Genomic DNA, 14,091 nt, shown 5'->3' on the forward strand with positions numbered 1-14,091 from the left:
GCTGCTTGGCCTGCTGTGTTCATCCAGCCCTGCACCTTGTTGTCTTGGATTCTCCAGCATCTGCAGTTCCTACTATCGCTGCTCAGTGTTGCCCAGTTTGGGTTCCATCAGGACCACTCATTGCGTGACCTCATTATAGCCTTGATTCAAACAAGGACCAAAACAGCTAAATTCCTGAGGTGAGAGTGACTGCTCTTAACATTAAGGCTGCATTTGAACAAGTGTGGAATTGAGGAGCCTTAGCAATACTGGAATCAATGGAATCAGGTAAAACTCTGGTTGGAATCATACCTGGGAAGATGTCAGTGGTTATTGGAGGTCAGTGATCTCAGTTCTGGGACCTATCTGCAGGTGTTCCTCAGTGGTGTCGAAGGCTCAGCCATTTTCAGCTGCTTCAATGTTGACCTCACACGCTCCATCATAAGATCAGAAGTGGGGATATTTGCTGCTGAGTGCGCAATGTTCAGCACTGTTTGCAGTCCATGGCCAAATGCAGCAAGAACCTGGACAATATCCAGGGTTGGGTTGAAAAGTAGCAAATAACACTCATGAGTAACACAAATGCCAGGCTAAATCCAACAAGAGCAAATCTAGCCATCAAAGTTGCCATCACTGAATTCCCCCACTATTGACATCCTCCGAGATTTTTATTGACCGGAAACTGAACTGAACCAGCCATATAAATAACATGTCTATAACATGAAGAGCAGGTCAGAGGCTTGAATGCTACAATGGGTAACTTGCCCCCTGACTCCCCAAAGTCTATCCACCAACAGTAAGACACAAGTTAGGAGTGTATTGGAATTCTCCCCACTTTCCTGGTTTGAATGCAGCTCCAAAAGCACACAAGACAAAGCAGCCCATTTAATTGGCACTGCATTCTCAAACATTCATACCCTCCACCACTGATGTTCAGCAGTGGTGTGTACTATTTAAAAGAACAAAGAAAATTACAGCACAGGAAGAGGCCTTTCAGCCCTCCAAGCCTGCACCGACATGCTGCCCATCACAACTAAAACCCCCCACCCTTCCGGGGACCATATCTCTCTATTCCCATCCTATTCATGTATTTGTTAAGACGCCCTTTAAAAGTCAGTATCATATCTGCTTCCACTACCTCCCCAGCAGCAAGTTCCAAGCACCCACCGCTCTGTGTTTAAAAAAAAACTTGCCTCATACATCACCTTTTAAACCTTGCCCCTCGCTCCTTAAACCTATGGCCCTAGTAACTGACTCTTCCACCCTGGCAAAAGCTTCTGACTGTCCACTCTGTCCGTACCCTTCATAATCTTGTAGACCTCTATCAGGTCACCCCTCAACCTCTGTCACTCCAGTGAGAACAACCCAAGTTTCTCCAAATTCGCATTATAACTAAAGCCCTCCATACCAGACAACATCCTGGTAAATCTTTTCTCTACCATCTGCAAAGTGTGGCTACCAGAATTGAACACAATATTCCAAATGTGGCCTGTAAGGTTCTATAAAGCTGCAATATTACTTGACAATTTTTAAACTCAGTGCTCCGGCCGATGAAGGCAAACATGCTGTATGTTTTGTTGACTACCTTCTCCATCAGCGTTACCACTTTCGGTGACCTGTGTACCTGTACACCTAGATCCCGCTGCCTATCCATACTCTTTTTAAGGGTTCTGCCATTTACTGTATATTTTCCATCTGGATTAGATCTTCCAAAATGCATTACCTCACATTTTTCCAGATTAAACTTCATCTGCCATCTCTCTGCCCGAGTCACCAACTGATCTATATCCTGCTGTGTCCTCTGACAGTCTTAATCACTATCCACAATTCCACCAACCTTTGTGTCATCTGCAAACTTACTAATCAAACCAGTTACATTTTCCTCCAAATCATTTATATATATTACAACACTGATCCCTGAGGAATGCCACTAGTCACAGCCCTCCATTCAGAAATGCGCCCTTCCACTGCTACCCTCTGTCTTCTATGACTGAGCCAGTTTTTTACCAATCTTGCAAGCTCACCTCTGACCCCGTGCGACTTTACCTTCTGTATCAGTCTGCCATGAGGGACCTTGTCAAAGGCCTTACTGAAGTCCATGTAGACAACATCCACTGCCCTACCCTCATCGATCATCTTTGTCACCTCCTCAAAAAACTCAAGTTTTAGTGAGGCACGACCTCTGCTTTACAAAACCATGTTGCCTCTGGCTAATACGCCCACTTATTTCCAAGTGGGAGTAAATCCTGTCTCAAAGTATCCTCTCCAATAATTTCCCTACCACTGATGTAAGTCTCACTGGCCTGTAATTAGCTGGATTATCCCTGCCACCCTTCTTAAACAAAGGAACAACGTTGGCTATTCTCTAATCCTCTGGGACCTCCCCTGTAGCCAGTGAGGATACAGAGATTTCTCTCGCGGCCCCAGCAATTTCCTCCCTTGTTTCTCTCAGTATTATATCCCGTCAGGCCCTTGGGACTTGTCTATCTTAATGTTTTTCAAGACCCCATAATACCACCTCCCTTTTAATCTCAACATGACTCAAACTATCTACAAACCCTTCCCCAGACTCATCACCAACCAAGTCCTTCTCTATGGTGAATACTGATGCAAAGTACTCATTTAATACCTCACCCATTTCCTCTGGCTCCACACATAAATTCCCTTCCCTGTCCTTGAGCGGGCCAACCCTCTCCCTGACTACCCTCTAAGATGTAGAAAAGATGTAGAAGATGTAGAAATTCACCAAAGCTCCTTAAACAGCACTTTCAGTCCCATGAACACTACCATCTAGAAGACAAGGACAGCAGATCCACCACCACCTGCAAATCTCTCTCCAAACCACTCACCATCCTGACTTGAAAATATATTGCTGTTCTTTCAGTGACACTGGGTCCAAATCGTGGAATGCCCTCCCCAAAGGCATTGTGGGTCTACCTGCAGCAACTGGAGTGCAACAGTTCAAGAAGACAGCTCACCACCACCTTCTCCAGGGCAATTAGGGATGGGCAATAAACGCTAGCCCAGCCAGTGATGCCCATGTCCCATGAATGAATAAACAATAAATGTATGGAACTCATTATTTCTATATCTAACTGTATTAAGAAAGATGTGTCTGGTTATGTAATCCAACTGGCATTCAAGTAATGCGTTTTACCAATATCACACTGCCAGTTTTTGTTTTGTGTAATTTCAGTTAAAGAGTACAACGACAGTTGCTGCGAGTCAGGATTTTAAGGACGACAGAATATGGCTAAATGGAAAAGAAGAAAACATCAACCACCCAAGACTGCAGACTTGCTTACGAGAAAGTGTGTATCCATTAGACAATCGATGCAATGTTACTGAAAATGGCACTGTAGCAGTAGATAAAGTTCTGTCGGAGTCTGACCTATGTTAGGTGTTCGTTCCATTGTGTAGTAATGCAAACTTTTGTTTTGGTATTAACCAGCTGTATGTTAGTGCAAGAAGCTGCCCAAAACATGGGATCATTTGAGGAAGTGGATGACGGATGTTTCATGGCCAAGAGTACAAGATAGAATCATGCTGTACTCCCAAGTTATTCTTAAATATTCTGGTATTCACATTACAGCTAATTTTGTTGGACAGATGGATTATGATTGGCATAAGCAGCTTTCTAAACAATTTTTTTGCCAATCTGTTGTATGAACTTGTAAATTTAATTGTAATTTTTAAAATCTCTATCAGATGGGGTTTATAACAGATAAAATGCTGGAGTACTAGAATACAAAATCTTGATCTACAAATGAGGAAGAATTTGACACCTACTCATCAGTTTTTACATTTGGAATACATCCCGTGTTACCCTTGGGATATCTTACTTGCCATAAAGCATCAGTGTCCACCAAATTATTTCGTGATGAGCCTGCCTTTTTAAAGCCTTTATATCCTAGACTGTATAATTGTGATGAACTCACCATTTCAATGAATCCTGATGGTTTACTAGCTCCTCTTTATCCCAGTGTTTGCAGAGATGTCTTCAGCTTCTCAGCCTCATGATCTGGAATTCAAAGCCTAAATCCGTCTGTTCCTGTAGCTTCCCTTCAAAAAACAAAGAACAAAGAAAATTACAGCACGGGAACAGGCCCTTCGGCCCTCCAAGCCTGCGCCGATCCAGATCCTCTATCTAAATCTATTGCCTATTTTCCAAGGATCTGTATCCCTCTGCTCCCTGCCCATTCATGTATCTGTCTAGATATATCTTAAATGATGCTATCATGCCCGCCTCTACCACCTCCGCTGGCAACGCGTTCCAGGCACCCACCACCCTCTGCGTAAAGAACTTTCCACGCATATCTCCCTTAAACTTTTCCCCTCTCACCTTGAAATCGTGACCCCTAGTAAGTGAGTCCCCCACTCTGGGGAAAAAGCTTCTTGCTATCCACCCTGTCTATACCTTTCATGATTTTGTAGACCTCAATCAGGTCCCCCTTCAACCTCCGCCTTTCTAATGTAAATAATCCTAATCTACTCAACCTCTCTTCATAGCTAGCGCCCTCCATACCAGGCAACATCCTGGTGAACCTCCTCTGCACCCTCTCGAAAGCATCCACATCCTTTTGGTAATGTGGCGACCAGAACTGTACGCAGTATTCCAAATGTGGTCGAACCAAAGTCCTATACAACTATAGCATGACCTGCCAACTCTTGTACTCAATACCCTGTCCAATGAATAAAAGCATGCCGTATGCCTTCTTGACCACTCTATCGACCTGCGTTACCACCTTCAGGGTACAATGGACCTGAACACCCAGATCTCTACGTGCATCAATTTTCCCCAGGGCTTTTCAATTTACCGTATAGTTCGCTCTTGAACTGGATCTTCCAAAATGCATCACCTTGCATTTGCCTGGATTGAACTCCATCTGCCATTTCTCCGCCCAACTCTCCAATCTGTCTATATTCTGCTGCATTCTCCGACAGTCCCCTTCACTATCTGCTACTCCACCAATCTTAGTGTCATCTGCAAACTTGCTAATCAGACCATCTATACCTTCCTCCAGATCATTTATGTATATCATAAACAACAGTGGTCCCAACGTGGATCCCTGTGGAACACCACTGGTCACAGTTCTCCAGTTTGAGAAACTCCCTTCCACTACAACTCTCTGTCTCCTGTTGCCCAGCCAATTCTCTATCCATCTCGCTAGTACACCCTGGACCCCATGTGACTTCACTTTCTCCATCAGCCTACCGTGGGGAACCTTATCAAACGCCCATCTGAAGTCCATGTATATGACATCTACAGCCCTTCCCTCATCTAACAACTTTGTCACTTCCTCAAAGAATTCTATCAAGTTGGTAAGACATGACCTTCCCTGCACAAAACCATGCTGCCTGTCACTAATAAGCCCATTTTCTTCCAAATGTAAATAGATCCTACCCCTCAGTATCTTCTCCAGCAGCTTCCCCACCACTGACGTCAGGCTCACCGGTCTATAATTTCCTGGATTATCCTTGCTACCCTTCTTAAACAAGGGGACAACATTAGCAATTCTCCAATCCTCCGGGACCTCACCTGGACCTCAAGAATGCTGCAAAGATATCTGTTAAGGCTCCAGCTATTCCCTCTCTTGCTTCCCTCAGTAACCTGGGATAGATCCCATCCGGACCTGGGGACTTGTCCACCCTAATGCCTTTTAGAATACCCAACACTTCCCCCACCCCACCATCCCCCCCCACCCCTCCTTATGCTGACTTGATCTAGAGTAATCAAACATCTATCCTTAACCTCAACATCCGTCAAAATTCCTTCAAAATCCTCCTTGAAGCAGATCTACTGCCCCATGCTTGCACCTCCCCTCTCTCCACGAGCCCACTTTTTCCTTCTCTGTATTAATTACCTCTGGCCTGGGTTACAATCGTGGGACTCCAGGATCTGTCTTCTTGGTGGCAACCATGGTCTTCCCAGTGAACTTGCTGAACGTGGGAGTTTGGTAGTTGAGTCTTTCACTCGCGGGCTTTGATTCCAGATTAAGGCTCACACTGCTTGATTCATTTGAGGTTCAGCAGACCTTCATGTGCAAAGGCAGCAAGGGTCTTTGACGGGCTGTCCAATGGGCAAATAATACCCCAATTTCTCAACAAAATACAGCCTGTACAATTTACATATCAGAAAATGCAGAAATATTAGTGTTCAGCCTTTATTCCTACATTACATAGTGATTATGCTTCAAAAGTACCTCATGGTTGTAAAAAGCCTTGGGACATCCTTTGATCATGAAGGTGCTGCAACAGTGCATGTTTTAAATGTTTTTTTTCCAGGTAGTTAATGGGTACAAACTCGAAACTTAGTGAACTCTTTCAGCTGAGCACAATGTTTACGAAGCTATCAGAAATTATAATACACAAATTGTACTGAAATTGATGTCTTTTTCATTTCATATTGGACCTCAGCATTGTGTAAATTAACCCCTTTGAGATCTTGTATCAGTTTATAATTTTGCCTAGGGTTAATGTGGCAATCCTTGGTATGTTCCTGTTAGTGTGAAGGGCAAGGCAGATAGGTGTAGGGAATGCTGGATGACAAGAGAAATTGAGGCTGTGGTCAATAAAAAGAAGCAGGCAGATATCAGGTATAGACAGAATCGAGTGAATCCCTCAAGGAGTAGAAGGGCAGTAAGAGTACACTCAGGAGGGCAAAAAAGGGACATTAGATAGCTTTGTCAAATAGAGTTAAGGAGAGTCTAAAGAGATTCCATAAGTAGACTAAGGCAAAAAAGTAATTGGGGAGAGAATAGGGTCCTTTATATATCAATATGGCCGTTTATATGTGGAACCACAGGAGATATAGGAGATACTAAATGAATACCTTGCATCAGTATTTACTGTGGAGAAGGACACTGGAAGCTAGTGTATTTGGGAAAATAAATAGAGATGTCTTGAAAAGAGTCCACATAAAGAAGAGGAGGTGCTGGAGATCTTTAAAGGTAGATAAATCTCTTTGACCTGATCAGATGTTTCCCAGAACTTTGTGGGAAGCTAGGGAACAGATTGCTGGGCCCCTTGCTGAGATATTTGTATCATCGATAGTCACGGTAGCGGTGCCAGAAGACTGGAGGTTGGCTAATGTGGTGCCATTATTTAAGAAAGGCTGTAAGGAGAAGCTAGGGAACTATAGACAAGTGAGCCCAGTGTGGTGGGTAAGTTATTAGGCGGGGTGTGGATTCTGAGGGACAGGATTTACATACATTGGAAAGTTGAGGACTGATTTAGGGATAGTCAGCATGGCTTTGCGCCTAGGAAGGCAGAGCAGTAGATGTCTATATGGACTTCAGCACGGTAGACTGGTTAGTAAGGTTAGATCTCATGGAATCCGGGAGAGCTAGTCAATTGGATACAAAATTGGTTTGAAGTTAGGCGACAGGGTGGTGGTAGAGAGTTGTTTTTTTTTTCAGATTGTGACCAACAGCGTGCCACAAAAATCAGTGCTGGGTCCACTGCTTTTCGTCATTTGTGTAAATGATTTGGACGTGAATGTGCTAATTTTGCAGATGACACCAAAATAGGTAGTAAACAATGGAGAAGGTTATCTCAGACCTTGATCAGATGGGCCAATGGGCTGAGGAGTGGCAGATGGAGTTTAATTTAGATAAATGTGAGGTGTTGCATTTTGGTAAGGCGAATCAGGACAGGACCTACACAGTTAATGTTGGGGCCCTGGGGAGTGTTGACAAATAAAGAGACCTGGGGTGCAGGTGCATAGTTCCTTCAAAATGGAGTCACAGATAAACAGGGTGGTGAAGAAGGTGTTTGGTGCACTTGCCTTCATTGGTCAGAAATTGAGTATTGGATTTGGATGTTGTTGTGCTGTACATGACATTGGTGAGGCACTTTTAGAATTCTGTGTACAGTTCTGGTCACCATTCTATAGGACTGATGTTGTTAAACTTGAGAGGGTGAATAAAAGATTTACGAGGATGTTGCGGGGACTGGAGGATTTGAGTTTATAGGGAGACTGAATAGGCTAGAACTTTTTTCCCATGGAGCATCGGAGGCTGAGGGGTGACCTTATGGAGGTTTATAAAATCATGAGAGGCATGGATAGGGTGAATAGCCAAGGTCTTTTTTTTCTAGGATAGGGGATTCCAAAACTAGATAACATAGGTTTAAGGTGAGAGGGGAAAGATTTAAAAAGGACCTGAGGGGTAACTTTTTCATGCAGAGGGTGGCATGTGTATGGAATGAGCTGCCAGAGGAAGCGATGGAGACACGTACAATTACGTTATTTAAAAGGCATCTGGATGGGTATTTGAATAGGAATGGTTTAGAGGGATATGGGCCAAATGATAGCAAATGGGACTAGATCAGATTGGGATATCTGGTTGGTATGGATGAGTTGAACCGAAAGGTATGTTTCCGGGATGTATAACTCTATGAATCTATAAACACACAACAGACAAGACTCCATTTGAAAATATATCTTTGTCAATTCATATGTTATTACATATTCTTAGCACACTGCCAATCACATTTTTTTCCTTAGCAACAGGAAAAATACTCAACTTCAATTGGAAGTTTATATTTCAATTGAAGGGTTCAGTAATAATAGGGTTCTTGCCTATTTGTGGTAGTATTTGTTTTTTTTTTAAAAAGATTGACTTCTTTATAGCATGATTCTAAAATGAATGAAGTGTGATCTGTAATTACAGAAGTACTTAAATTTGCAAATACTCAGGAAATTGGAATTTTCTCTCCTAGTCCGTCGTCTAGCAAGAAAAAGAAGAACCAGTGGTGATGGAAATTCTAACACATTATCACTCCACCATAAAGTTCACATCTGCTCTGTAAATAACTTCCCTACAGCAGCAGGCCTGGCATCCTCTGCAGCTGGTTATGCTTGTCTGGGTAAGCAAGATAATAGGTGAACCTAAACTTTTAAAACATGCACACCAGACAGAATGGGGTAAGAATGAAACTGGTCTGAAATAGGGAGAATCATAGAATTTTATGAGGGTAGGGAGTCCTGAGGCTAACCAGAAATTAGACCTTGAGTCTTAGTTACATCTTTATAGCCTCAATTGTAGTTGGTAGCAATCTAAGCTCAGATAATTAACTGGATGAGTTTGAATTTTGCTTTACTTTTAATCCTTTGACACAAACTTCTCCAAGGTGCTACAGCACCTCTAGCTGCAGCATTCTGGCAGTATTGCACTAAAATGCCATCATGCTCCAGGAACAAAATAGAAATTGCTGGAAAAACTCAGCAGGTCTGGCAGCATCTAGAGAAAAATCAGAGTTAACGTTCTGGGTCCAGTGACCCTTCAGAACTCCAGGACCTGAGTACAAAAATCAAACCTGAGACACCCGAGTATTGATGTAGTGTTGCACTGTTAGAGGTGCAATTGAGATGTTAAACAGAGGCAGCAGGAACTGCAGATGCTGGAGAATCTGAGATAACAAGGTGTAGAGCTGGACGAACACAGCAGGCTAAGCAGCATCAGAGGAACAGGAAGGCTGATGTTTCGGGCCTAGACCCTTCTTCAGAAGTAGGCCCAAAACGTCAGCCTTCCTGCTCCTCTGATGCTGCTTGGCCTGCTGTGTTCATCCAGCTCTACACCTTGTTATCTCTGTTAAACAAAGGCCCTCTCTGACTTTTTCAGGTGAATGTAAAAGGTCCCATGAGGCTTGTGAAGATGAGCAGTTGTTTAGGTGTTTTGGCTAATAGTTATTCCTCAGCCAACATTATTTAAATGTATTATTTAGCATTACATTTTTGCTGTTTGTGGGCACTTACTGTATGCAAACTGGCTGCCACCTCTCCGACATTATAACAGTGACCACTTCAAAAGTGATTGTTAGCTGTAATATGCTTCGGGATGTCTGGTCATTATGAAATGTAAGTCTCATTTTCTATGTTTTTGTCTTTAACTGATGTTCCTTTTGCAGTGTATGCACTTGCCAAGCTGCATGGTTTGGAAGGAGAGCTGTCTGAGATTGCTCGCCAAGGGTCAGGAAGTGCCTGCAGAAGCATGTATGGAGGCTTTGTGCAGTGGATGATGGGAACGAAAGAAGATGGAAGCGATAGTATAGCGCAGCAAATTGAGCCGGAAACTCACTGGCCAGAGCTTCGGGTCCTTATATTAGTGGTGAGTCCATGGCAACATGAACAGAGCCATTCTCAAGATTCAGTCCTATCATGGTAATGACAATGGCCTAATAATCATAAGCTCTTCAGAGATTCAATAGGTTAGATAATTTAAAACCGTAAAACACATTATATGTAATAAAGCAAACATTACCACAACCAACTGATTTCTGTATTTGGAGCTTGCAAACCTTGGAAAACTAACTGCCTGGCAAATCACCACATTGTTTACACATGGAAAATTGAGTCCTTAAAGATAAACTTTCGAAAGGAGCCACTCTTGGCACCACCCAAACAAGAGGCTGCATTTGTGTTTATACACATTCTTTTCTCACTTTGATTGCATCTTATTTATTAAATTTACTGACCATGTTGGGTAGGCTGTAAACAATTGTGCCTTCTGCAAAAATATAAAGCTTTTCATCCAACATGTTTGAAATGAACGTAAAAGGCATTGAAATTAAAACAGGGAATGCTTTGAAGACTCAGTGGATCAGACATCATGATTGGAGAGAGGAAGATTGTGCTATGTTTCCAATCAATAAATTTTTGCCCATCTTGAGAGATGAACAACTCATTAGAGAAAGAGAATGGAGAAGAGGGTGCTGGGAGATAATAATGATCCATGAGTTAGTCTGAGAACAGATGACTGAATGACCATTAGGAAAGATGAGGAAAAAAGAAACAATAACGAGAGTAATAAAATATGTAGTGGTACTGCTTATTGTAGAGGGGTGGGTTAGAAATGGTAGCCTATTAAAAGGTAGTGATGACGAAGAGAAAAACTTGTATTACGGACTTCACTAGCTATTGTTTTCATAGTGTGCAATAATTCTTATGAATAGGTGGGTTGTTGAGCAAGTGGCATTGGCTGTTTTGTAATAAGTAGTAACAATGTGGAATTCCTTGAGTATTTTGTTGTTATAACATGCAGAATGTTTGTTTCACAATGCATGTTATGAGAAAGCGTTATAATAATAATTTCCTGTAAACCTTCAACACTGGATAGAAAAGATACAGTAGTACTGATCATATTTTGAGAGGGATAAAGGAGCAAGAAGGCTGCTTCTGTGTATTCCTCTATTTGCAAAGGATGGCTAAATATGGCACATTGTTTACAGAGTGTTGTATTATGCTAAGGTTGTCTTGAATAACTAATGGTTAGTTCCTTGGATCATTAAAAATACTGCTTCACATTCATCATCTCAACTCGATAAACTTTATATTGATCAATATGCCACATTAAAATCGTTGCTGTTCCTGTATATTCAAAAGCAACCCCAACAATTATAGTTTAATATGATATTTTTATATGGTGATTTTATTTACAGAATTAAAGAAATATGAAAAGCAGCTATTTCAAACAGCAACTCAAATTATTTTGGCATTAAAGCCTTTCAGAGCTTTGCACTTTACAATTTGCCTCCTTTTTCCTCTCTCAACAGTCTAAGTTTGGCCCTAAGTAGCTCCTACTATCAGTAGGTATGTATTTCTGCTTTGTGGCTGTCAGTGTCATCAGCACAATAGTTATTCCATTGCTGAAATAGAAATGCTGTTGTTACTCTTGAGAGTTCTTTGCGTGGTAAGACATCTTAACATGTAAAGATCACCCTAAATCTATACACTAAAGAAACTTATGTCGCTAGTACTTTCCATGCACTTACATTCTTTACCTTCATTATAATCTTTTAGTGGAAATCATGATTATACTAAACTCTGGTTTAAAAAAGTAGTCCAGTGATGTCACACTCAGACCAACCTATATTAGTCTAAAATATTTGGATTCTAACTTGTTCTAAATAGCTTGCTTTAAAGTGTTTTGCTTGCGGTAATGAAAATGTCCGGCTCCTTTCTGCTTCTTTTCTAGGTCAGTGCAGAACAGAAGCCAATTGGTAGTACTGCTGGGATGCAAACCAGTGTCAAGACCAGTCCATTGCTGAAGGTATGAAATTATTTCATTTGAAGTATTAGCAAGCGTTTGAAAACTTAGAATTCCACAACAATTGCAACAAAGAAGTGATCTGTTCTTCTCCATCGTCCATATCAGTACTACTCTTGCATACAACCTGTAGTCATAATACCACATCTGCACTATGTTTCCATGTGGTTTATTTCTCAATTTTCTTCAATCACTTATCTAATCTAGGCTTAAATGTGGAAATGGCCTCAGCTTCAGGCATTTCAAAGCCTTACAGTGCTCTCTATTAAAAAGTAAGTTAAAAGGAGACTTGATGTAAATGACTTCATTTAAGATGGGACCATTTAAAAGAGACCTGAACGTAACACATGTTAAAGTGGCAGTATATTACAGCTGAATAAAGGCAACTACAGAGGTATGAGGGAGGAGCTGAGCAGAATTGACTGGAAGAGGAGCCTAGCAGGAAAGACAGTGGAACAGTAATGGCAGGAGTTTCTGGGAGTACTTCAGGAAACGCAGCAAAATTTCATCCCTAGGAAAAAGAAGCATGGTACAGGGAGGATGGGGCAACCATGGCTGACTAAGGAAGTCAGGGATAGCATAAAAGCAAAAGAGAAAGCATGGCGAAGGGCAGTGGGAAAGCAGAGGACTGGGAAGCTCACAAAGACCAACAGAGGGCGACAAAAAACGAAATAAGGAGGGAGAAGATTAAATATGAGGGTGAGCTAGCCAGGAATATAAATGAAGACTGTAAGAGTTTCTTCAGGTATATAAAGGGCAAAAGAGAAGCAAAAGTGGATATTGGACCACTGGAAAATGACAGTGGAGAGATAGTAGTGGGGAACAAGGAACTGGCTGAGGAACTGATTAATTACTTCGTGTCAGTCTTCACGCTGGAAGACATGAGTAAAATCCCAAAAATTCAAGAGAGTCAGGGGGCAGAGCTGAGTATGGTGGCCATCACCAAGAAGAAGGTGCCAGTAAAACTGATTGGCCTGAAGATGGACAAATCACCTGGACCAGATGGACTACACCCCAGAGTTCGAAAGGAGATAGCTGAAGAGATAGTGGAAGCATTAGTGGTGATCTTTCAGGAATCGCTAGAGTCAAGGAGGGTCCCAGAGGGCTGAAAATTGCTAATGTGACACCCCTGTTTTAAAAAGGGAGTAAGGCAAAAGGTGGAAAATTACAGGCCGATTAGCCTAACCTCAATCATGGGTAAGATTTTGGAGTCATTGTAAAGGATGAGATTTCTGAATATTTGGAAGTGTATAGTAAAATAGGGCAAAGTCAGCATGGTTTCATCAAGGGGAGGTCATGCCTGACAAATCTACTAGAATTCCTTGAGGAAGTAATGAGCAGGGTAGACCAAGGAGAGCCAATGGATGTTATCTACCTGGACTTCAAGAAGACCTTTGATAAGGTGCCACACAGGAGGCTGCTGAGTAAGATAAGGGCCCACGATGTTCAAGGCAAGGTGCTAGCATGGATAGAAGATTGACTGTCTGGCAGAAAGCAGAGAGTGGGGATAAAGGGGTCTTTCTCAGGATGGCAGCCGGTGACAATTGGTGTTCCGCAAGGGTCAGCTGGGACCACAGCTGTTCACTTTGTACATTAATGATCTCAACTGTGGGCATTCTGGCTAAGTTTGCAGACGATACAAAGATGGGTGGAGGGACAGGTAGTATTGAGGGAGGAGGCTGCAGAAGGATTTGGACAGGTTAGGAGAGTGGGCAAAGAAGTGGCAGATGGAGTACAACGTGGGAAAATGTGAGGTCATACACTTTGGTAAGAAGAATAAAAGCATGGGCTATTTTCTAAATGGGGAGAAAATTCAGAAGTCTGAAGTGCAAAGAGACTTGGGTTCTAGTCCAGGATTCTCTCAAGGTAAACTTGCAGGTTGAGTCAGTAGTCAGGAAGGCAAATGTAATGTTGGCATTTATTTTGAGAGGACTTGAATATAAATCAGGGATAAACTACTGAGGCTTTATAAGGCTCTGGTCAGGCTACATTTGGAGTATTGTGTGCAGTTTTGGGCCCCATATCTCAGGAAGGATGTACTGGCCCTGGAGCAGGTTCAGAGGAG

The 14,091-nt window shown here is 42.2% G+C and overlaps 1 protein-coding gene across 1 annotated transcript in view; it reads left to right on the forward strand.

The window, feature by feature from the left end:
- The window catches only part of mvda (mevalonate (diphospho) decarboxylase a), a 25,370-nt gene that overhangs the window by 8,529 nt on the left and 2,750 nt on the right, over window positions 1–14,091 (forward strand). Inside the window, exons 3-6 of the mRNA XM_048605803.1 lie at window positions 3,176–3,290; window positions 8,701–8,847; window positions 9,889–10,088; window positions 11,955–12,029. Coding sequence (XP_048461760.1) covers window positions 3,176–3,290; window positions 8,701–8,847; window positions 9,889–10,088; window positions 11,955–12,029 — 537 coding nt within the window. The remainder of the gene's footprint in view (window positions 1–3,175; window positions 3,291–8,700; window positions 8,848–9,888; window positions 10,089–11,954; window positions 12,030–14,091) is intronic.

The sequence above is a fragment of the Rhincodon typus genome, chromosome 15 (assembly GCF_021869965.1).
Source record: "Rhincodon typus isolate 14 chromosome 15, sRhiTyp1.1, whole genome shotgun sequence".
In the NCBI taxonomy this organism is placed as follows: Eukaryota; Metazoa; Chordata; class Chondrichthyes; order Orectolobiformes; family Rhincodontidae; genus Rhincodon; species Rhincodon typus.